Source organism: Cylas formicarius, unplaced genomic scaffold (assembly GCF_029955315.1).
Source record: "Cylas formicarius isolate icCylForm1 unplaced genomic scaffold, icCylForm1.1 PGA_scaffold_8__14_contigs__length_24414737, whole genome shotgun sequence".
Classification (NCBI taxonomy): domain Eukaryota; kingdom Metazoa; phylum Arthropoda; class Insecta; order Coleoptera; family Brentidae; genus Cylas; species Cylas formicarius.
Genome location: NW_026844361.1, coordinates 12,316,024 through 12,342,017, shown reverse-complemented (window position 1 = coordinate 12,342,017; position 25,994 = coordinate 12,316,024). Strand labels below are relative to the sequence as shown.

Sequence of the window (25,994 nt, the reverse complement as noted above, 5' to 3'; positions counted from 1 at the left end):
TGGGGTTGACGAAATCTCTCCACTTATGGTTAAATATTGCAGTCCTTTCATTGATAAGTATGTCACATTATTAATTCTTCCATAGAAGTAAACTATTTTCCAAAAAGCTGGAAAATGTCACTTGGAAAACCATTAGCTAAAAATAATGCCCCGACAAGTTTCAAAGAGTGATTAACACCTCTGACATTTTAAAATCTTTACATTTTTGCTAAGTTCATTCATATGCCGACGATACTCAATTGTATTGCTGTTTTGATTTTAATAGTAGCACGGATGCATAGGTATTTATAAATCAGGATCTTAAGAAGATTAGTGAACTTTCTCGTGCCCATAATTTAAAGCTAAACCCATCAAAATCGCATTTTGGAAATAAAAATAAAGTTAAACTACTTAAAGAAGATATTAATATAATATTAGATAATATGAAACTTTCCGTGGTCGATTCAGCAAAAAAATTGAGGTGATCATAGATTGTGATCTAAGATTTCGTGAATATTTAAAAAATATCTTTTAAAAGGCATATTTCTCACCAAAAATGTTATATAGTGACAGGCATATTTTAAATTTTACACTAAGGAAACAATTATGTGAATCACTTGTTCTCTCACTACTATGAGGAAGTGTATGGTTTTTTATGGATAACGAGTGTAAGTGCCGTATTCAAAGGTTGCAGAATGCTTGTGTTCGTTTTATTATGGGTCTTCGAAAATATGACCATGTATCTGCTGGATATCGTCCATTATCCTATTACCCATAATTTCGATTCACCCACTTTGCTGAGAGAGCGGCTTACTCCTAGGGGTATTATTCATTCTGTAAATGAAAGATACAATTACTGACTGACGATGCCACAGAGTGCTTTGTTTTGTAGATCTATCACATTTAACGTAATTCGTGTTTATAATTCTGTGTCACAGGAATTCAGTAGCTTAAATTTATATTCATTTAAAAAAAGGTACAAAGATCATTTGTTACAAATACAATTTTCCCAATAATGTTGTTGCTAAGAGATTGAATTGTATTTTCTATAGTGTGTAGTAGAGTTTTGTTGTTCTTCCGATTTTGCAGGTATTTTTCATATTTTATTTGTTGTTCATCCGCTTTTATTTCAACAAATAGTGCGCAATTTATTAATTACATAAATAGTTCTATAGTGGTTCAGTAGAGCAGCTATTTAAAGCTAGACTGGGCCGCTTTTGAGGTATCTGTTTACTTTTCGTGGAAAAATAATAATATTGCATATTGTTTTTTTTTTTCGTTATAAAATAGGCTTTTTATTATTATTATTATCATTATTATATTTCAAACAACCTGTATTGAAACATAAAAATTGGTACAGTTGGCTTCTAAGTACTTTAAACACACACTTTAAACAAACAGATTTTCCGACTTAAAATGGCCCAAACAAACTTTGCGGCATCTAGGCAAAATTTAAATATATGCATATTTTAAAATAATTTTTTATCCTAACAACTCTTAATGTGCAAAACTGACTGAAGTTTTCAATTTTTTACGTGCGTAGGAGAGAAACCGCAGTCCACACGTACAGCGTAACTACACTCGAATTTAATTTTCATTGCAGCACCCGGCTCACTCGATTCGTTTTATTTTCGTTTCGGTCGCAACTTTTCGGGGCCCCTTTGCTTCCGTGCCCGAGAAATACGCCCGGTTCCGTTATAACTTCCCCCGAAGTGGTATCGCGGGCGAGTTAAGATCCTGTTTATCTTGCCGATAAAGTTTAAAACATGTTTTCAGTAAAGTTTTACGGGATTGTTCGGCCCGCGCCATGCTTTTCCGATGGGCAGTCGGATTTGATTAAGAAAGTTCAAAAATTTAATTTGATTTATTTTATTTGCCACCGGCTATTCGGTACGGTGGGATTTTTTACATATTGGGTGATCATTAAACGTATTGCAAATGCATAACTTGTAAATATTGTGAAGATGCACAATTTAATGTGATTTAAAACATGCAACCGGGTGTTCAACTGATTGATTAATATGGTTAAATTTTTGTTGCAATACTTGGATCACTAGCATCACAACACAATTTTATATGGAGCAAATTATAATATTTGAAATCTTCAGAAGAGTCCAAGAAACTTATGTACGAAACTTTAATATTATTATATTAATAATAATAATTAATAATAATAATAATAATATTATATTAATTATATTAAATACCTATACGCATGTCTGGAAAACGCGCCGTCACAGCGGCTAGTCACGTCTATAAAGCGTGATCAAGGGAGGCGATCGACGTTGCCACGTCAAACGTTATGTTAGCGTCTTAGCGTTGTTTCATCAACACATGTCTCAAACATCTGAACTTTTACGATGCAGTTAAAAAAAATATATATATGTTTTTAATATCTGTAATAGCATTTAGAGATACTGTGACTGTAATATCGCTTTAGATATTTTAATAGAATTTAGCACACATGAACTATGTGTCAAAAAGCATTATTGAGTGTACCACCATCATTTTAGTAGGCTGTCCGTAAGAATTGTCAATTCTGTTGTCAAGGCGGTTATTTGACAGTTTAAAATATCCGAGCGTTGTTATTTAAAAAAATAATAGAATGCTCTAGTTTACTGATGAGAAGTTGGCAGATATGCGTTTTTATTTATGGTTTGGATAATGGCAGTGCCCGGAAACTGGGCGATTAAATCAAGAGCGCTTTCCTAATAGAGTCATACCAGATAGGCGGACATTTTGAAATGTACATAGAAAGCTGTCTGAAACAGGTACTCTAAGGACATATAATCATTTGAAAAGGGCCCATCGGATTGTAAACACTCCAGAAATTAAATAAGCAGTTTAGGATAAACGGCCATAATTATCACCGATTTTTAGAAGAGGATTTGCCAATATTGCCATATTTAATTAGCAACAGATGTTGTCCAGAGAATGTTGTTGTTGCAGTAAGAGAATATTTAAATCTCACATTAATAATATATAATATAATAATAATAAGTTTGTTTATCAATCAATATTAGCCACCATATCACGACTATAATATAACGCTAATCATACTACTTCCCGTAAATACATCAACAAAAAAATAAAAGTTAAAAAAAATTAATGAAAAAATTATTTAGTAGAAGTGGGAGTAAAATAATTACGGTTATTTGATAAATAGACTAAAATAACACCAAAGAAATACTTCTTGTCGGTGAGAATTCAACTTATAGGTCTTATATAATTATGGAAAGTAAAAAGTGTTAATGAAAGATAACGAATAACTACCTAAATTATACATGTAATTAAGTATGGAAAAATCAACACAAATTGGAAAAGTCAAAAGGATAATGAAAAATCGAACGGTAACAAATTGAATGAAAAATAAAATGAAAATGAAACAGGAGACGTAATTTAATAATTTATCGAGGGAGCAATAAAATTATGTTGTAATAACAAGCTTGTTTTGGAATGTAGTTGTATTAAATTTATTAGCCATTGGTTTGTCATGATCAGGTACAGCTTAGTCTAGTTCTGGATACGTTTTCTTGGTTAAGTGTTTTTATCATTGTTGGGGATAGTTTGACACATTCCAGAATTTATTTTTTTTTTAAGTTAAAGAATTTATATTTTTGATTTCAATCGGTAACTCAATGTGGATATTTGGGCTTAAGTACAAAAAGAATTTTTGTCCTAGTGAGGTGTCGGTTTGAGGAAGGTAACCTGTTACTACTTTGTGCCTGGTGTTATGATTATGTTTTATGGTTTGTGACGTATCTTTTTTCTTATATTGTCGCATTGCTATACTTTGCACAAAAAGTTGACGAATATCTAGAACTTCACTGTCTCGGAATAACTTATTACTTGGATATAGTTTCTTCTTGCCATGAACTATTTTTAATATCCACGTTTGAGAGATTTCTAGCGTTCTAAGATGAGATGAGCACTCTCCCCCAAACTATTATTCCATAATTTAAATGTGGTTGAACAAGTGCGAAATATAAGGTTCTCAAGTACGACATTTCAAAATATGTTTTCAATTCTTTAAATTTTCTGATTAAGGATCTTAAGCAGTTACTTGTATATTTTACGTGCTCAACCCACTTTAAATGCGGATCAAGTATAATCCCTAAATATTTGATTGCGGTTTTATATTTTATGGACACAGAATGATTCGCATTTATTTTGATATTCAGTTCTTGGAAGTCTGGGAGAGAGTCGGAATAACATCCATCGAAAAGGCATAAAATTAGTCTTTTCGTAATTGACGGTAAAGAGATAACTCGACCATTTAAATATTTGCTCTAGGTTATGTTCGGCTTTGTTTTTAAATGCTTGCCAGGATTTATCTCTGTAGATTATGGAAGAGTCGTTCGCAAAGCTTATTAGTTCTCCAAGAGATTTTATGTTAAATAAATTATTAAGTATAAACAATACCGAGCACAAAACTGTCCCTTGGGGAACGCCAAACTCTACATTTGCTTCTTCACTAACTACATTGCCTACTTCAACTTTCTGTGTTCTTTCGGTAAGGCAACTATTTAAACAATTTAGGGCAACACCCCTGACACCGGCCTTCAAGATTTCAATTAATTTGTGATGATCAACCGCCTTAGCCAAATCAACAAAAACGCACAGTACTTTTTCTCCATCGTCTACTGATTTGCTTATACTTGGTATACTAATATACTAATATATAATAACATAACATTTAATCGGTAGGTTGCGTTGGTACCCATATTTAAATAGTTTGGACTTTTTTCACGAGAACATCTTAAAAGTCTGATTTATCGCACTCCAATTAACACTGTAGCAGAACTGCAGGTTCGTATAAGAACTTCCTGCGATTTAATAAGAAACACTTTCAACAAGTTTCTATGTTCTACTTAATAAAAAAAAATGTTGTTAATTTATTAATAGACAGTTTTATATATTGTAATATTATTAAAAGTAGGTACTTTTTTTTTAATAAGAATCGATTATTTTTTTGTTTAGATGTTATCTTATTTCATTAAAATTATACAAGTGACTTATGCTTAAATACTGCAGTCCTTTCATTGATAAGTATGTCTCTCTCGTTATTAATTCTTCCGTAGAAGTAAACTATTTTCCAAAATTCTGGAAAACGTCACTTGGAAAACCATTACATAATAATAATAATAATTATATTATGGGCACTATCAAAAATGTACGAAAAAGTTCTTTATAATCAAATGTATACCTATATAATGGATAATAGAATAGTATAAGTGTCATTGATGGTATTGTCCGAGCCACTGACAAAAAACTAATGAGTGCCTTAATACTTTTGGATTTTTCGAAGGCATTCGATACGGTGAACCATTGATTTCCAAGCTGAATTTCTATGATTTTTCCTCTATCGATATTAGAAAATATACTGTGATAGCAGATATTCGAAAGAAATTGGGATGCCGCAAGGTTCCATTTTGGGGCCGTTTTTTTTCTTGATTAACATTTCTGCTCAATGTATTGCTGTTTTGGTTTTAATAGTAGCATGGATGCAGAGGTATTTATAAATCAAGATCTTAACAGGATTATTGAACTTTTTCGTGCCCATAATTTGAAGCATCGCATTTAATGATATTTGGAAATAAAAATCAAGTTAAACTACTTTAAAAAATATTTCAAAAGGCATATTTATCTCCAAAAATCTTATGTAGTAACAGACATATTTTAAACTTTAGACTAAGGAAACAATTATCTGAGTCACTTGTTCTCTCACATTTTAACTATTATGATGTAATGTATGGTTTTTTTATTGATAACAAGTGTAAGTGCCGTATTCAAAGGTTGCAGAATGCTTGTGTTCGTTTTATTATGGGTCTTCGAAAATATGACCATGTATCTGCTGCATATCATCAACTTAATTGGCTTAAAATGGAACAAAGAAGAGCTTTTCATTTCAACGTATTCGTTATGAAAAGTATCCATAACCTCGATTCGCCCACTTTGCTGAGAGAGCGGCTTACTCCTAGGAGTACTATCCATTCTGTGAGTGTAAGATCATCAGAGTGCCTCGTTTCGTAGATCTTTCACATTCAACGCAATTCGTGTTTATAATTCTTTGTCACTGGAATTCAGTAACTTAAATTTATATTCATTTAAAAAAAGGTACAAAGATCATTTGTTACAAATACAGTTTTTCTAATAATGTATTGCTAATTATGTTATCAAATTCTTTATCTTCAATTGCATTTTCTATAGTGTGTAGTAGAGTTTAGTTGCAGGTATTTTTCATATTTTATTTGTTATTCATCCATTTTTTATTTCAATAAGTAGTGCGCAATTTATTAATTATATAAATAGTTCTTTAGCGGTTCAGTAGAGTAGCTATTTAAAGCTAGACTGCGCCGATTTTGAGCTATCTGTTTACTTCTCGTTGAAAAATATTAATATTGAATATTGTTTTTTTTTGTCATAATAAAGGCTATTTATTATTATTATAAAGAGAACAGACTTTTTTTCTGAAGGAAACTAGTTGCTAACTGAAAACTAGATATTTTGTTTTAGATAGATATTTTGTTTTTTACAAAAAAATGTTCTCGATGTAACCAGTACATAATTAACGAAAATATTATCTGTACATAGTGGCACGCCGCTGATTTCCTTTAAAAAATGACATTTGCATTCATTTATGAGCAGATTTGATCTCTTAATTTGTTTTAATCCGTCACCACTCAGATCCATATAACATCCTAACAACAAGACATCCTAACAACAAGATAAATAATAAACGATTCTTATTTAAAAAAAAAACAGTACCTACTATTATTAATTATCAACGTTTTTGAAAAAAAGTAGGACATAGAAAGTAGAAAAGTTGTTGATAATGTTCTACACATTGGAGGGCATCTTCACCATATTGCCGCGCATTCTTTAAACTATACCCCCCGTGTTTCTTATTAAATCGCAGACAGCTCTTATACGATGCTTCAGCTCTTCTGCAGTGTTAATTGGTGTGCGATAAACTTTTAAGATTCCCTCATAAGAAAAAGTCCAAACTAAACCTGGGTATCTAGGGCGGTCCTATACCAATCGGTTATTAAATGTGTTATTTAAATACGCTCTTGCTGTAACACTAAAGTGATTAAATTAAATTTGAGACTTCTTCTAGCAATTGGCAAAGCATCTCCTAAAATCCGGCGATAATTTAGCCTTCATCGCATTAAAAATGGTAAAATGAAGTAATTTCCAACAATTCCCGCCCAAATATTTACCAAAAATTGCTCTTGATGTTTGTACAATGACGGCAGAGACTAACATATCCATCGTATTTTGTGTTGCAGACTTTGAAGCAACCGACGCTAGTGCTGGGAGTACTGCTACTAATTCTCCCGTTTTTGCCAGCGTCCAATCTCCTCCTGACCGTAGGTTTCGTAGTTGCCGAAAGAGTATTGTATATACCGAGGTAAGTTCACACTGTGATATATACAATAATGCCAGAAGCAAACAACCTGGGCGACAACTTGCCGGAGTACATTAGTTTCAGCAAGATAGCGTGCCCTATCATTGTGGTCATCAGGTGATAAAATTTTTAAGAGTAAATTTTCAAAATATAATTGGTAAAAATGGTGAGATTGCGTGGCCACCGCGGAGTCCCGATTTTACACCCATGGACTTTTTTTTGTGGGGCACTTTAAAGGATTGTGTGTATAAATCGCGAAATTGCTACACAGTTGATAACTGTAATGAAAAAATTAGACACAAGATTCTTGCATTAAATAATAGGATGTCCATCCTTTTTTTTTAGTTATTTGTTTCTTCTTCTTGTTCCTACGTTAAGTCCAATGACTTGTGTTTACTGAGTAATATTTAATCTTATTTGTGATTCTAATGACTATCTTGCTATCTTGTCATCTTTTTTGTGGTCTTCCTCTTGATCTTTTTCCCTCGGGTTTTCCATCTCTTGTGATCTTTGCTAATCTATGCTCTTCCATTCTCGCTACGTGTTGATTCCAATTTGTTACTATATCTTGAATATTACATTGTTGCCAGATATCTTCGTTTCTTACATGGTCTCGTCTAGTCTTTCCTATTATGCATCTTAATGGTTTCATTTCAGTTGTTTTTAGCGCTTCTTTTATTTTCTTTGTATCGGCTCTGGTTTCTATGGCATACGTAAGCATTGGTCATATACATGTTATATAGTTTCTTGTTTTCGTTTCTATTCCTAGATGTTTATTTCTCCACACTATATCTCTTATTGCACCTGCTGTGACTGCTGCTTTCCTTACTTGGTACATCGTCTCTTGGTAAATATCTCAGCGGCTTGTTACATCTACTCCTAAGTATCTTGTTAACATTACTTGCTTTATGATTGACCCTTCTATCTCCAGCTTACATCTTATTGGTTCCTTAGATACTGTTAGACATTCAGTTTTCTCTGTTGATATTGCCATATTGTATTCTTTTGCGGTTTTATTAAATATGTGTAATATTCTCTGTAGGCTGTCTTCGCTATTAGATACCAGTACCGCATCGTCCGTGTAACATAGAATCGTGATGTTTGTGTTTCCTATCCTATTAATCTTTTTCCTTTTTCTATCATTTTCTCCATAATCAGGTTTCAAGCTGTCTCCTTGTCTTATTCCTGTGTTTACCTTTATTTCTTCAGATACCTTACGCTCAGCTTTTATTTTAGCGGAGCAGTTCTAATTGAGTTGTCTTTTGATTCTTATTTTTTTAGGAGATACATTTTTTCTTTAAGTAAGTATACTATGTCATTCAGTTGTATTTTATCAAACGCTTTTGTTAGGTCCACGAAACACATGAAGACAGGGTTGTTGTATTCTATTGACTTTTCCACTAACTGGCGAATTATAAAGATGGCATCTGTTGTTGATCTGTTCTTCGCATATCGGAATTTTTGCTCTTGCTTTGTTCTTCTGCTATGATTTTGCTTTATTTCATATCATCATGTCTTTGCTATTTAAAAAATACCTAATATTCCCAACAAGTGGGCAGCTTTAGAATAATTGATTTCGGTGTTTTCTTAAACCTCGAAAAAGTAAAATTTGAATATAAGATAAATTACAAACTTACCAAATTTTTTGTCCCAGAATTGACATCTGAATAAAAATAATTTGAAAATCTTAAGATTTCGTTAATTGAATTCGAAAAAACGGCACCTCCTATTTGGGACACCCTGTATAAGCTGAGGCGCATCTGTCAAACGGATTAGACCGTGGTTAAATTTTCGTTGCAATATCTGGATCAGTAGCGTCACAACACAAGTTTATATGGGGCAATCAAAATATGAAAAAAGACACATAACCTCATTTTCTGCCTAAACTATGAAAAATTCGAATAGGAATTTTTTAAAAAAGTGACATTTAATTCAACCAAGGACTCCAAAAATACCGAAATATTTAGAGTGTTTCATTTAAAATAACAAAGTTGATGTCGGAGGGGGAGGGGGCACTTTTGCGACACCCTGTATCAACTAAATTATAATATTTTAAATCTTCAGGAGAGTCCAAGTAACTTCTGTGCGAAACTTTTTTTCGTATCTTGTATGGGTTTCCAGATAAACAGAATTCTCTGAAATTAGCGAACAAAAAAATTCAACTTTGATTAGAAACTCATTTTGAATGGAACGACCTGTAGGTCTAAAGCTTTGATTGAAGAAGCGTTCTTCCCGTGGTAATCAGTCATGAGTTGACATTTATATTTATACTATGCAACAAGTGTGGTAAATAAACGACAAGAGTATCTTTTTTTATAAGCAACGAAAATATGAAACAAGACTGAAATAGGTCAGGTAATAATAAAGATCTATCTAAGTTTTAAAGCCACTTTTGCATTTAACTTTCTCTTCTAGTTCCTGAATTACGCCTTTTCATCAATTTTCGCCGACTGTAAATGTATTTCCGCATCGGTAATTTCGTCAAATGGAGAAATCGGTGGGTGCGTGTCTTCTCTCGTTTTGAATTTTGGCGCAAATCCCATCGAAGTTAGGCGCCTTTCAGCGTTGTTTGTCTTCTAGCTTAGTTCGGTGGAGTTAACTAGTTTCGGAAAAGCTAGATAAGCTGTGGAAAAGGTTTGTTCGTCACTCGGAGGAGAGAACAAACAATGTTGTATAATACATAAGTATCCAAACGTGGTAGGTACAGTAAGCGTTTTATATGCCTTCCGACTGAGTACCCAAAGTTTAAAAATTCTCAAAAATGGGAATAACGTCCCACACATGGATAATCTACATTACCACGTTTTGAAACAAACTGAAAATTTTTGGCATTTTCAGTATCTTAAATCCTAAATTGCTAAATGCTGTAAAAGAACTAAGATATCCGGCACAAGATCTTCTTTGTGTAACTTAAGAAAACCATAATATTTGAGGCAAACACTGTTGTAAGTGGTAAGATCATCTAGACCATCTTTAGCTTTCAATTTCTTTACCATCAAGTGAAAATGTGGGGTCACTATAAATTTTTTTGTTCATAGCTACTGTTACTTTTCCTTTGGCAGATTAAATTGGGACTATCTTTTAAGAAACATTTTGTATCTTTTTCTATTATTTTCTTATCATTGTATGAAGCTGGCAGCAATTTTTAAACTTTTGAATGTTGATTTCGATTTGACACTTGATTCTGCATAATTTCTGTATAATGATTTTTTGGGGACTGTTTTAGTAGTTGGTATTCGCAATATGTCGACCGAATGATTACCGGTATAAATAATTTCCCCTTGTCAGCCAACAGCTACGGGTGGAGGAGCTGATAAGGGTAAGGGGCCTCCTATTGTCCTGAAATAGATATATGTGGTTTGACAGAAACAAACTGGAGAGGTAAGGAAGATTTCACAACTAATGACCATCAGATTTTCGTGATCAATAAACGAACGGCGAAATACGTGGAGAGCTACCAAATAATCAACGACTGCATTGTTAGAGTTACTGTCCGTGCAAAGGCTACTAACAGGCATCTCTGACGCAGACGGCCAACAAGTAGAGGATATTTACCAGGAAATAGAGCAATTAGTTTCGCCATACCAAAAAGGAACCCTTAATCATCCTAGGCGATTTCAATGCAAAGGTTGGAAAGACCACTGATAACAGCAACTTACAGAATATCTTGGGTAGGATGGGCTTAATAAGCAAAATATCCTGTACGAAGCGACCGGACGCAGAGTTGTAAAAAGAAGACGTCAGAAAAACGGAAAAGGTTGATGTAGAAATAAGAGTTTTACATATTGGTTAAATTGTAAAACAGGCAAAGTTGCTGTTTGTAAAAAATTCTTTTTAGATACTTTTCAAATAAGCGAAGGACGATTGAAACGTTTATCAAAATCTAAAAACGTTGGCAACGATTTACGTGGGCGTTTGCTTGGATCGCGCTTCGAGAAAAATATGTGATGAAGCAAATATGATTGTTCAGAACCATATTAACAGTTTCCCGAAATTTGAATCCCATTATACTAGAGACCATAATAATGACAGAAAATATCTTCATCCTGCACTGACTATAAAAAAAAATCTTTAATATTTATGAGCTTCACTGTGAAGAAAATAATTTAAAAGCAGTTAATGAATGGACTTATAGAAAAATATTCAAAAAGGATTTTAATCTACATTTTCACCAACCACGCAAAGACACATGTTAAAGATGTGATCTATTAAACATTAACACGAAACAATGAAGAACAGAAAAAACTTATGGAAGAACATGATATTCATTTGAAGCTAGCAGAATCGGCTAGAAATGAGTTAAAACAAGATTAAGAGGGAGTCTCAAGTAATCCATCGCATTATTTTGGCTTTTCATTCGATTTGCAGAAAACGTTACCATTGCCAAAATTTACTACTTCAGTAGCTTACTATAAATGTAACATGTATATTTTAAATTTAGGCATACACAATTTCCACAACGATAATGTATACATGTACGTTTGGGATGAAAGAAAAGTTTCTAAAAGTTCCCAAGAAATGGCTTCATGCCTCTTGAGACAACTAAAAACCCTGAAAGACGAAAAACACATCATTGCATGTAGTGACATGTGTGGAAGAGAAAACAGACACATCAAAATGTCTTTAATGTGGTTAAAAATTCTATCGATGGGAAAGGATGTGGAAATCATAGACCACAATTTTTTTTTTTTTAAAGAAATGTTAAAAATAAATCAGTTATTGTATGTGCCACAAGATTATTAAAATATAATTAAAAATTGCCGAAAAGTTAATAATTTCATACTAAATGAAATGAAACAAGAGGATTTTATATCAACAAGACTCTTGGAACGGAGAAAAAATAAAATGGCTTCAAATATGCCGGATGCGACTTTTAAGAAATGAACCATACAAAATTTTATACAAAACAACCATGGATGAGAACGCAGAATTTAAAATTCTTGATTTATTGCCACGTTGGGGATGACCTAAAAAATTTGAGAACATTGTATTGCCATCGTTATATATGGACCTATGCGGTATATGCCTCCGGAACACCATAACTACTTCAAATCACTCCCGCATTCTGAGAATGTTAACGAATAATTTGTTACCAAATTTAATTGTATTTTCTAAAAATGTAATTTTTTTTTTCTATTTTTTAATCTATATGTAACTGACTTAAGCTCTTAAGTCCTTTTAAAGTAAGCAAGGTAATATTATACACTTAATAATAGCGACTTTTTAATAGGATGTATAAAATTAAATCCCTTAAGTGCGATTTAAGATTGCAAGTCAACCATACATCTTACGTATATTTTTAATATTATAAAAATGAAAAACCTTAAGTACTTCAAATTAAAGATAAATGGACTTAAGTCGCTTTCAAAATGAACGGCTCAGTTTTTACAACTGGATTTCACCATAGACCATTGTTTCTAATTTAAAAGGGGTAACTGTTTTGTCAGGAGTTTCGTAATATTTGAAAATTCTTGAGGTACCATTTTGAGTAGTGAGTGCTTTTGGTGTTCTGGAAAAGTCTTTTACATTCTTAATATGGCAACTTATGGTCTTCAAGCATCTGTGATATTAGCCTATATCGTCTATGCATTGAATTTCCTTAAGTTATTGGACTCATATTTGAACCCGCTGAATATCTTCCAACTCCTCTTCCTTAGTCCAGGATTACACCGTGAACATCTTTTTGTAATTAATTATTGATTATACATTGTTAATACATTAATCATCTCTAAGGTAAAAAGGGTTGTTTCCTTTATTCTCAAATTTCGCACCAGAGTGCTCGCTGCAAACAAACGTCAACTAACATCCCTTGTTTTCGTTCCAGCTTAGGTTGTATCCTGCTGATCGTGCACGGCATCCAGATAACCTGGAACGCGTCCATTAAACACCGTCAAACTATCGTGTGCTTTATTACTTTGCTGCTAGTTAGCAGCTGTTTAAGGACGGTTATCAGGAACAAAGACTGGAAATCCAGGGAATCCCTGTTAAGGTAAGTTCGCGTTCGTTCGCTATTACTTGCATTTTGTTAAGCCTTTATTCGAAGCGTCGCATCTAGAGAAAGCTCTTTGTTTCGTACGTATGGTATTAGGAATTTCCACCGTCCCTATTTCAAGACTACGAGAATTTCGTTTAAATTTAGGTATTGGTAAGAATAAGAAAATCGCAAAAGCTAAACTATTAATAATTATTATGTATTTGATATCTTTATTTTGCTCTAAGCCTGCACTTGCAAAATATACAGTATATACTTCATTCGATTATCAAAGTAGGGAAGTCTGAAAGATTTTTTTTTAACGATTGTAAGCCCAAATTAATTACTGCTTTTTTCATGCAGATAAGAAATTTATTGTATATCGTATAGCGTTTACATATACAACAAAAAATCCAAAAAATAGAGAACAAGACCATGGTAAAAATAATGAAAAAATGATAGTATTCTTTATAACATTGTTAAAAAAAATAAAAATATTTTGTATTATTATTTTCAAATTATGACTGATAACACCTTCAATGTAGTTCGAGATGCTCAGCAGCGCGGCGCAGTGAAATTTTCTTCCAAAATCTTAAACTTAAATGTGTAAAGCATGTGACCTATAAAAAAACATGATTTTTTTTTTACCAAGAAATCAGTTTAAATGCCATTTGTTAACTTAAAAGTTAGTTGACAATACGAAATAAACAAATAATTTTACGTCGTTAATATATTCTTAAAGTATAGACTTTTGACCATAGATGCTGAAAATTTCATAAATTTATCTCTTACGGTTGATTTTTAATAATTTTTTTTATAAAAAGTGCTTCAAATTTACATTATAAAATTTTTTTTTGTTAAAATCAAAATTTTAAAAAATCGTTAGAGAGATCAATTTTCCATGATAAGTACTTATAAAAAATATATATAGATTAATTTTTTATGTTCTAGTGGTAAATGGGGGATCCACTTGACGTGATGTTACTCTTATATAAAATCGTTTCTTTTTTTAGATAGATAGATACATGAGAAACATAGTTAAATTAATTTGCCAAGGATGGCCGTCAAGTCTTTAACTTAGTATACCTTGAATATAAGTGTTTTTTGTATTAATATTAATTTCATGTTTACATTGCAATAAGTTGTTAAATTATATATTTTTTGGTATAAATGAATATTATTATTATTATTATCATCATTATTATTATTACGGTTTTAACAAATGCAGAGTTCTCAAGTGGTGAATTTCCATCTCAGCTGAAACTATCTAAAATAATTCCTGTTTATAAAAAAGGAGACAAGCACACTACAAATAACTTTAGGCCCATTGTAATCATCCCTAGTTTTGGTCAAGTGATCGAGAAAGTCTTAAAAACCCGCCTTTCAGGATTTTGTGAAAACGACAAACTTCTGAGCGACTCTCAGTTCGGGTTTCGTGAAAAGAAATCCACAACCTATGCGCTCACAGACTTTGTGAGCAGGGTGGTCCGGGGATATGATGATGTGCCGCTGTCCATACCCAATGCAAATGTGACCCTGTTCGCGGATGACACTGCCGTTCTCTCAACGGCTAGGAATCATAAATGCTTACTGAAAACGTTTATGAGACTGTGAGGGTCCTTCAACGGTGGTTCTCTGCAAACAACCTAGTCCTTAACCAACAAAAAACTCAAGAACTTACGTTCTCTTGTAGCAAAGTAGACTTTTTTCATGAAGACAATATTACTCTACTGGGATTTGTAATTGACAGAACTCTATCATGGACCGGCCAGACCGACGAAGTCTGCGCCACACTGTCCCGGCCTTCGTTCCTGTTAAGACATCTCAGCCACTGTCTAACAATGTTGGCCTTAAGAACGGCCTACTTCGGTCTGCTGCACAGTGTGTTGTCTTACGGTGTTGTGTTGTGGGGTGGGGTAAGATACTCCGAAAAAGCTTTTCCTTTGCAAAAGAAGGCCATGCGGCCACTTAGCGGCGCTGGTCCTCGTGAACACTGCAGACCCATCTTCGCAGATTTGGAGATTATTCTGTATAATGCTGATTCTTATCGCACACTAACTAGTAAATATATAACACCAGGCCAGCTGACTCGATCTTCCTACCCAGACTGATGTCCTCGCGAACTAATAAGATCAATGTTAAATTATGCAATGTTCTCCCGAGCAGCCTTAAAAATCCACCAACCAGACAATTTAAGCAGAAAATCAAAAATTTTCTTTATAGAGAATCCCTTTTATGACACCGATGATATTTTGTTATCTATATGTTTACTTTCCACCTTATGTATTATTCACATCTTATCTATTATCTAGAACTATTTTGTATAATTTAGTGCAATTTGTTTGTACTTTATTAATGTATATTTTATATATTTTTTCCACTGCAACAACCATTGCAATTGCCACACTCTTGACGTACCATTTGTTGTTTTTGTAATTTATCTGAATGGTTAATATAGTTCTATTCTATTTTAACAAGATTACACCCACCTAAATAAACAAAAATAAAAATTATTATGCCGTCGGCAGGTAATTTCCATAATTGCGAGCAAAAGCCAACACGATGAAGTTTGAAACAGACTATACCTGAGTCGTCCCTATCGTAATCTAATGAACTAGTAAACCCGTGCCTCACGTAGTCTTCATTTGACAATAAAATGCAATAAATTATCTATTATTGCACAAAAACTCAAGTTTTGTACAAAACAGACAAAAAATGCAACAAAAACCACTTATATTCTTGTGAAAGTGTGCAGAAAATGACGTAGCCTTCGAAACAAGCAGCAGAGTAGGAAAAATTATTAAGATAGCAAAGCGGATAATTAAATGGACGCCCTACGTTCAAGTTTAAACCTCATTTTAAATAAACCAAGTCGAGTAGGACGTTTATTTCAATTGCATAGGAAAACCGGTAACTGCCTGGGAGGCTATAAAACTATTTATATGGAAATTCTATAAGCGAAACCCGCTAACTGCATTTTTCCCTTTGGAACTTTTTAAACTGCCGTTAACAAGGAGCTTTATTGGAATTTAGAATTTATTTCGCGACTAGCGAAGAAGCCCGGGCATAAAAATTCCTTGGTCCGCCGCTAACTATATCATTAACGGGTCTGGATCCGTCGCCGCTGTCGCCGGAAGTAATTACGACGAAGTCTCTTGAATTATAAGCAATTCCGATCCTTTTTTAATTGGGAAAGTTCAATTGCGGGGGCGTCGATTGCTCGATGATGTCGAATTTTGTATTCGCGATGTGCGATATAAAGGCAGGTTAAAGATATGGCATTACTTTGGTTAAATGTTGGTCACTCAGAAACAATGATTTTCTTTTTTCCTATATTTAATGTATTGCGTATCCTCTTTAACGGAATTATGTTCAAAACAAGTTATTACTTGTTAATTTTTAGGCTACTGTAATTCTATTTAGAAAACTTCTGCAGAGGTTGTTGTTGAATCGAACTTGCTATTGTTTCTCTAATCATCCCTGTTGGATTCTTCAGAGCTTAACTAAAACAGGCTCACATTTTACTCTGTACCTAAATATGTTCTAAAATTCCTCGTCTCTACGGACTCCCTATAGGTACACAAACCAGGATTACCTGTTCGACCTATTGTCAACACCATTGGTTCTCCAAAATATTCTCTAGCAAAATATCTGGCTTCCTTATTAAAATGCTTTACAGGGAAAACTGATAGTTTCGTACTTAATTCCTTTCACTTCATTGAACAATTAAAAAGCATTACATTAGATCCACAAGATATTCTGGTTAGTTTAGTTTAGTTTAGTTTAGTCCCTCTTTACTAAATTCCCTATTCCTGAAACTCTTAACATCATTTCAGATATATTAAAAATAGAGAATCTGGAACCAAACCTTCTCACCTTAATTAAAAAACGCTTGTCTAGATCATGTTTTTCTCATAACCTTTGCCTTTGAGAAGAAAGCTCTAGACACCTTCCATCTAAAATAAAAATTATGGAAACCCTACGTCGATGACACATTTGTTATTTAGCCTCATGGTCAAGAATTCCTAGTAGATTTTCTTAGATATTTAAACGCTATACACCATAACATAGGTTTTACCAGTGAATTAGAAACTAATAATAATTGAACTGAGGTGGCTTTTACTTGATGAAAATCCATATAACATGATAAATAAGATCTAAAAGTTTAGATTTTCATATTTACATGTCTTTATCAAATGTAATATTTACAAACTACTTGCTACGATATATACCGAGAAATTACAATAAAACCTTAATTAATGTTGTTGAGAATTTAAGTTTAATAATGGAGAGGTATTTAAATCTAATTGTTCGTTAAGCAATACATTTGAATGTCTCATTTTGTTAATCTCCTTGGCTTCCAATTAATTTAATTTTCTACTTTTTGTGACTGTATGTAAAATATCGAAATTGTCGTCAGGAATATGTTTTTCTGTGTTTAAATGTGTGGCATAATTAGAACCTAGACGATTGTTTTTAAACGGTCTTTGATGTTCGTTAATGCGTTTCTTGAAGGCTCTTCCTGGTTGTCCAATATAAATTTTAGGACATGATCCGCATTTCAACCTGTAGACACCTGATTTTTGAGATTTTGGACACTTCGTTTTATTGTTTTTTAAAAATTTTCCAATTGTGTTGTTAGTTCTGAAAGATATTTTTAAACCGCATTTTGAGAAATGTTTTTTGAAATTTCTTCACTAGGTTCTCCTATGTATGTAATTATTAATATTACATTTGATAAAGACACGGTGTTGTCGAAACAATTGTCATGTGAATATATATAATTTCGTGATAATCTGAAATTGTAGTTCTTATTTATTTTAACTAATAATAACCTTTCATCCTTAGATATACTTATCGATAGAAAATACCTAACATTGGGTCAATCTGTTTACAGAAAACTTACGCACACAGACTGATACTTTAATGCATTATCAAATCACCATCTGGCTCAAAAATTATCGGATATCAGCTCTCTTGTTTACAGAGCCGTAAAACTATCTCAGCCCGAGTCACTGAACCCAGAATTAAAACACCTGCTCTTCTCTCTAATAATTTCCATATTGAAAATATTAACTGTTCCATAACAAAATACGCTTCACCACAACCTTTAAATAGGAATGAGTCAGAAAGCAATCCCACTCTTATCACTGTTGTCCTTGCTTACATTCAAAACATCACTGAATACATATCAAACATCTTAAGAAATATAACGTCAAAACCAGATTAACCACATGTCCAAAAATCTCTGAACATATTCGATCCATCAAAGACAAATTCCATTTACAGCATTCCATGCATATGCGGCAAATAATACATTGGAGAGATAGAACGAAAAATATCAACTGGGCTCAAAGAGCATCAAAGAGCCTTAAAACTAAGCCAAATAAACTCATCAGCAGTTGCAAAACACAATCACGAAACGGGTCATTAAATTTTATTCGATAAAACTAAAACTAAAAAAAAGCCAACAGAATGATTGGCGAAACTGACGTGTCCTTTTATAAGAATATGGTAATCAAAGTTGAACGTTTATATTGTAAGAGTGGTCGTATGACTTTTATCAGTCACTAGTTTTTCAGTGTCTCCCAATGTACTGTATAAAATTAAGCCTTACACAAAATAGTGCAATCAAGAAGAGGTATCAGATTACCCCCCAACATTCTTAATAATTTTTTTTTATTTTCCATAAAGTAAGACAAATATTATTAATTCAAGGTTGGGGCAAATTTGATTCCAAAGAAATATTATTCCTATATATAATATATACCACGCTGAAGCTAAAAAATAGGACTTCCTAGTCTAAGGATAGGTTTAACAGAAAAAAAGGACTTTTCTAACGATTTATAATGATGTCCTATTTGTTTTAAATCTATAGCATGTTTAAATTGTTATCTTAAATACTTAAAATAATACTTTTTATTACATTCGATGTATTTTTTGTTATTTTGGTAGACATGTCGTTAACATATGTTCACAGTTTGGAAAATAATTTTTGCATCACGATCATACATCTGTTCACTCATCGTTGCTTGTGTCTAACTTTTTGGCCAAAAACAAAACCACAATCATGTCTCAGTTACCATATTCAGCGGATATGGCCCCCTGTGACTTTTTCCTGTTCGCGGAACTGAAGAACAAGAAAAAACCTCTGGAAGAACTCAAAGCTATACCAGAAGAAGATTATAAAAACTTTGGCACAAATGTATTATATCTGGAGGGGTTTACTTTGAATGGGACAACATTCATTTTGGTAAATGAATAAATAATTTTTGATTAAACTTAAAAGTTACCTTACTTTTTGCACCGCCCTTCTCAAACAATATAAAAGCAGACACAGAGTAGAATTGGAGACAGTTTCAATGAAGCTCTGAAGAAACAAACAGGATGATTGGCGAAACGTCAGGAAGATTTGTAACTAGTTCTACAATAGCCTGTGGGAGTTTATTTGCTAAATTAATGAAAATGCATCACAGAAAACAGATATATTTTACCAAAATTATTAATTGTATAAAGTTTTTGGGGACATGATAGTAACGAAACTTCTGGGACGCCTGGTATATTTCTTGGACTAAATGAGCAACTAAAAAATTCTTCGATATTTAAGGGCGCTTCCAAAGAAATTCAGAATGATCTGTTACTGCTTGAAGTTTGTCATGAACAAATAATTGAGGTTTTTGGTTAAGGTAAATTTTTTTGAAAGATTTGAAAATGTTTCTCACGAGTCGCCACTGGACTTTCGGGCTAAAATAAATAGGAATTATAGGGGAAAAAAAGTAATATCAAATTAACGTATTATATTCTACGTTCACAAAATGGAGTCGCGACGTGTATTTTCGCAAAGAGGCGAGCGGAGCGTAATTTCTATTAATTAATTCCATATAGACAGGCTTTCTCGCGTAGATTGCCGCTAAGTAATCACCGCTGCTTCATTTTCATTAATTTACTCTCCTAGAGCAACTTTTCTGTGAAAATTTCTGGTCTTAACTTAATTACGTTGTGAATGGCGGTTCGCTTGGCCTTTTTACAAGAATCCGCGAGTAATTTAAACATCAAACACGAATTGAAGTTGAGGCAAATTTTATTTCACCGTTCTATCAAGCCTTATTACTTTCGAAAATCGTTGAAATCGAATTTTTCGAAAGTATCTGCGCTCATATAAAAATTTTGTATCTTGGTAACGGTAGGTCCTATAGGATCGCCATTGGTACAGAAATGATCACCGTCGAAAACAAAATGTTTTTTTGTATATTCGTTCTCTGTTCTCCGTTCTCGTCTTTTGGTTTTTCCTGAATAACTTTCGAACCGTTCGAGCTACAAAATTAAAATTTGCCTCCTTCTAAATCCTCCATCACGCACATAAGCTTATAAGAAACGGCCCTGATCCGACCCCGGTATCCACCTTCTTTTCGCGATTTTCGACTGTTTTTTGGATCTATGAAACATTATAAGTGTCTGAAATTGGAAGCAATCGACTTCATATTTGACACATATATGCAGCTTTGCCGCATGACGGAACCTGTTGAAAATGTGGGGAGCTGGAGGTCAATAAGTATTCTAAAAAAATAAAAAGTCGCGTGTGCAAGGGTCTACAAAAAACATAATTTTTTAAAAACTGTTTACGAGACCAAAAAAATTCTTAAACCAGAACTTTTATTTTTGACAATTTTTCAGAAATATACAGAGTGCGCCGTAAATTCAAGAAAACTGAAAAATGGGTCTTCCTATTATTGAAAATTGGTTATAACTCTAAGACTATGATTTAGATCTCACTTTCTTTTATATTGCGATATGGCCCGCATAGATAGAAAAAACTTTTGTATTTAAGGTTTTCTCCTATTGTACAGGGTATTCCCGGTATTCTGTACTAAATGAAAAATGTGTTAGGTGTCCTAAATTTGCAGATGTCAACTTCAAATTTAGCAGAGAAGTAAAAGCCCGCGTCCACATTTAAATGGTAGAAATTTAGTGCAATCAATTTTCACCAAGTATTTTTAAAAAATGTTTGAAATTTTTTTTTGGTAATTTTAGCTTTCAGAAAAATATGTATTTGTCCATAATCCTTCATCCGATTGGCAAAATTCTTTAACCGGCAGAGGCAGAGTATCCAATCATTTTTTCGAATATATACCTCGGGGTCGAGCTCTGTAAACAAGAGAGTTGATATCCGATAATTTTTGAGCCGGATGGTGATGTGATAATGCATTAAAACATCAGTCTGTGTGCGTAAGTTTTCTGTAAACACATTGACCCAATGTTAGATATTTATATATATATATATATATATATATATATATATATATATATATATATATATATATATATATATATATATATATATATATATATATATATATATATATATATATATAATTACAACAAAGAACTTAATATCATTAAGTAAACTGCACTGAACAACGGCTACAATCCGTCCATTATCGATAAAATTATAAATAAAAAACAAATCCAGACAACAGTAAACTCTATTTATCCTAAACCTAATACAGAACACGAACAATTTAAAACAATTACATACATAGGAGAACCCAGTAAAAAAGTTTCAAAACATTTGTCAAAAGGTGGTTTAAAAATAGCTTCCAGCACTAACAAGACAATAGGAAATTTTTTAAATAACAATAAAACGAAATGTCCAAAATCTCAAAAATCAGGTATCAAGTTGAAATGCGCATGGATCTTTTCCTAAAATTCGTATTGGGCAAACAGGTAGATCCTTCAAGAAACGCATTAACGAACATAAAAGAGCGTTTAAAAACAATAGTCTAGATTCTAATTATGCTACACACTCAAAACACAGAAAAACACACACACACACACACACACACACACACACACACACACACACAAAAAGTACAAAATTAAATTTATTGAACTTAAATTCTCACATTAATTAAGGTTTTATTGTCATTTTTCGGTAGTTTGTAAATATTGCATTTGATAAAGACACGGTGTTATCGAAACAATTGTCATGTCATAATACATAATTTCGTGAAAATCTGAACTTTTAGTTCTTATTTATTTTGTTAAATGGATTTTTATCAAGTAAAAGCCACCTCAGTTCAACTGTGGAAGTTTCTTTGAAGAGTTGTCGTCCACATTTGTATGCTTTTTTTATATCAGCTGAATAACTCCTATCGTTATTTGATTATCTATGTTAGCTGGTACGAATTCCCTTTGTTTTTCGCCTTCTATTCTCGATTAATAAAATATACTAAAAAAAAAGCGTTTAACGGTCGCGTTTAATTTCCTCGAGACGTGTCACTTGTTGCTCCGGACGATACTTCCGCAAAACGTAAACTTGGCCGTAAAACTTGGAAATGCAAATAAATACGAGAAAAATATATTTCCCGGAGGACGTAAAAGTTTCTATCGGCGTATTTTATTACTCCGGCGTCGATAAATTCGAACTGCGAATTCGCGTACGCCGCTCTTAAAAGTACTCCATAAATTGTTTATGTAAGTTCACTTAATAAAAACTCGCGTCGGATCGGATGTATTAATTTTAAATGGCACTTAGCTCTGCGGCGGGAGGGGTGTGTTACTGAAGAACCGAAATGTGACGGTTTTAACGCAGTTTTCGGTTTTATGCGCGACGACCGCAGGATCGGAATTAAAAATCAATCCCGATGTTCCGGTAGCGGTAGCGATTGCGATGGGTAACGTGTGTCAAGTCTTTTGCCGTTTCCGTTTTTGACAGATTTAGAGGTTATGGTGTGTTATTTTTGTTTGGGTGGTTTTGATTTTGACATTTGTTTTTTTTTTTTCGAAGGTATATCTTATTATAAATCCTGTTGACTTCTTCAGGGTTCTTGAGTTAAGCTCTGAAGAAGTCAACATGATGATTACTGTAGCCTATGAAAGTTTCTATGTAAAGTTAAGCTATTACCATATTGGCAATTACACTCCGAGACAAACAATTAGAGCATAAGAGACAGATATGACGTCCAAAATGTCTTAAAATGGACAAGGAATAGACGGGGAAAGTGCAATCAACATTTAGAACATGTGAACAACTTCAGATTAGCAAAGATATTCAAGAAAGACAGGACAAACAGGATTACTTTCGAAAAATCGTTGCTGGGTGGGGCAAGTTTGTAGTGCGTAGCGCGAAGCAGCTTTTTATTTTAAAAAGAAAGAGCTCCGCGGTTTCGTGTGGTTTCGGGTCGCATTGTTTTTCTATCGTGCTGCTGCGGACCGTTATGGAACTTTCGTAAAATCGATGTAATTCCTTATGTAATGTCCTTCACATCTCGTCAAACTTCAAAGTTACAGCAAATATTGGTAAATATTAGAATTTGCACAAATAATAGCTTTGTCGAATGATATTTTTTCAAATATCTCGCACCCTGTGTAATTGCCGAATCCTGAAACTCTCTCTCGACACAGTTTTCGACACTATTCAAATAAAATTATCTCATCTTTAACAGGTTTTCATTTATGGCCAATAATTTACCCACAAAAACGGAAGGGTGGATGATCTTTTAGATTTTTTACCCCTAAACGACACACCCTGTATATGATTCAAACAATATTCGAAGTGGAGGTTATAGCCCTGGGTATTCCACGTTTCCTGGTTCAAGAAGTTTTTGAAAATAGTAAATATATATATAAATAAATAAATAAATAAATATATATATATATATATATATATATATATATATATATATATATATATATATATATATATATATATATATATATATATATATACAGACGAAAACCGCAAATACAAAAATTGTAGCTCTTGATGCGGCCTATGACACCGTTTGAACTTTACGGTTTTTGATTTGAGGTTAATAATTTACTTTGTAAAAGAACAATTTTCTAGGTCTTTCAGATTTCTGCCTATAATTTGAAAACCCTGTTTATAATCGAAAAAATGCTCAAAATAAATGTTATTGAACGGGATCTTCCGCGTCTGCTGGAATATGGAGGAAAACATATTTTTCTGGAAGCTAAAATTGCCAAAAAGATTTACAAACATTTTTTAAAAATACTTGGTAAAATTTGATTGCGCACAATTTCTACCGTTTAAATGTGGACACGGACTTTTACTTCTCTGCTAAATTTAAAGTTTATATCTGCAAATTTAGGACGCTTAACACATTTCTCACTTAGCACGGAATATCGGGAACACCCTGTACAATAGGTGATAAAAGAACGTGAGATCCGACATAGTCTTTCAGTTATAACCAATTTTCAAAATTAATTTATTTTTAAAAAACGGCGCTTCGCTTATTCTTGTCCTGACGCATTGTTTTTCTATCGTGCTCCTGCGGACCACTATGGAACTTTCGGAAAATCGATGTAATTTTATTGTAAATACACCCTGTATAAAGTTTTCTTCGCATCTCGTCGAACTTCAAAGTTACGGCAAACTGCGGTAAATATTAAAATTTTTACTGGTAATTGCAATTTAAAATTATATTTTTTCAAATATCTCGCGCCCCCTGTATTATATATGAAACCTTAAACTCTCTCCAGATACACTTTACGATACTGTTCATATCAAACTATCACATCTTTTTTTTTTATTTATCGCCAATAATTCACCCACAATACCGGAAATTTCTAGGATCTATTAGAATTTTTTGCCCACAAACGACGTACCCTCTATATAATTCCAACAATGTTCGAAATAGAGAATATCAACATCTAGCAACGTTTCGGAGCAGCGGGACATGTGATATGTTTAGAAGAGGTGCTACCACACCTGGGAGTAGATATTGCAGAAGAGGGTTGAAATGAAGAGAGAAACCAAATAGCAAATTTGCTTTTATAACAAATAAAATATGTTTTTGAATAATTGATCTTTTTTTTTTGTAATTCGCATGAGCGCAAAATTAATTTCTTATACCCTAGCTTCCTCGATATTTGTCAGCCTTCTTCGGAGATAAAACATTCCACTCTTTGACTCCCTAGTCTTGGTACTTCTAAAATGAAAACATGTTATAAGCCTTTTTTTTTTTTAATTATACCAGTAAGAAAAATTGTTGAAATTTAACCTTCTGGGTGGATCCATCCCAAATATTTGATGTTCATTACGGTTATCAAGTTCTAGCTTACATCTAATTGGATCTTTAGGGATTACTAGTGATTTAGTTTTTTTGGCCGATATTTTCATGTTAAATTTCTTTGCATTTATATTCTGTCTCACAAAAGGTAAACGTGCAAACTAGTATAATATGTATATATAATATAATATATAATATATATTATATATATAATATATTATATACATATAATATATTATATATATTATATAATATTATATATATATATATATATATATATATATATATATATATATATATATATATATATATATATATATATATATATATATATATATATATATATATATATATATATATATATATATATATATATATATATATATATATATATATATATATATATATATATATATATATGTAAGGAACATGTTTATCAATGAAACAAAAAATCAAAGATCGAATGAGTAAGATCACGTCAAACGGATCCCCGTTTACCACTTGATCATAAAAAATTAATCTATATATATTTTTTATAAGTACTTATGAAAATTCCCTCAAACGATTTTTTAAAATTTTGATTTTAACATTTTTTTATAAT

At 32.6% G+C, this 25,994-nt stretch overlaps 1 protein-coding gene across 3 annotated transcripts in view; it reads left to right on the top strand.

Annotated features, from left to right (window-relative positions):
• LOC132706109 (protein O-mannosyl-transferase TMTC1-like) overlaps window positions 1-25,994 on the top strand; it is a 464,920-nt gene that overhangs the window by 425,278 nt on the left and 13,648 nt on the right. For all 3 annotated transcript variants that reach the window (XM_060677221.1, XM_060677222.1, XM_060677223.1), the window contains 2 exons: window positions 7,272-7,393; window positions 13,215-13,379. In XM_060677221.1, the coding sequence (XP_060533204.1) occupies window positions 7,272-7,393; window positions 13,215-13,379 (287 nt within the window). The remainder of the gene's footprint in view (window positions 1-7,271; window positions 7,394-13,214; window positions 13,380-25,994) is intronic.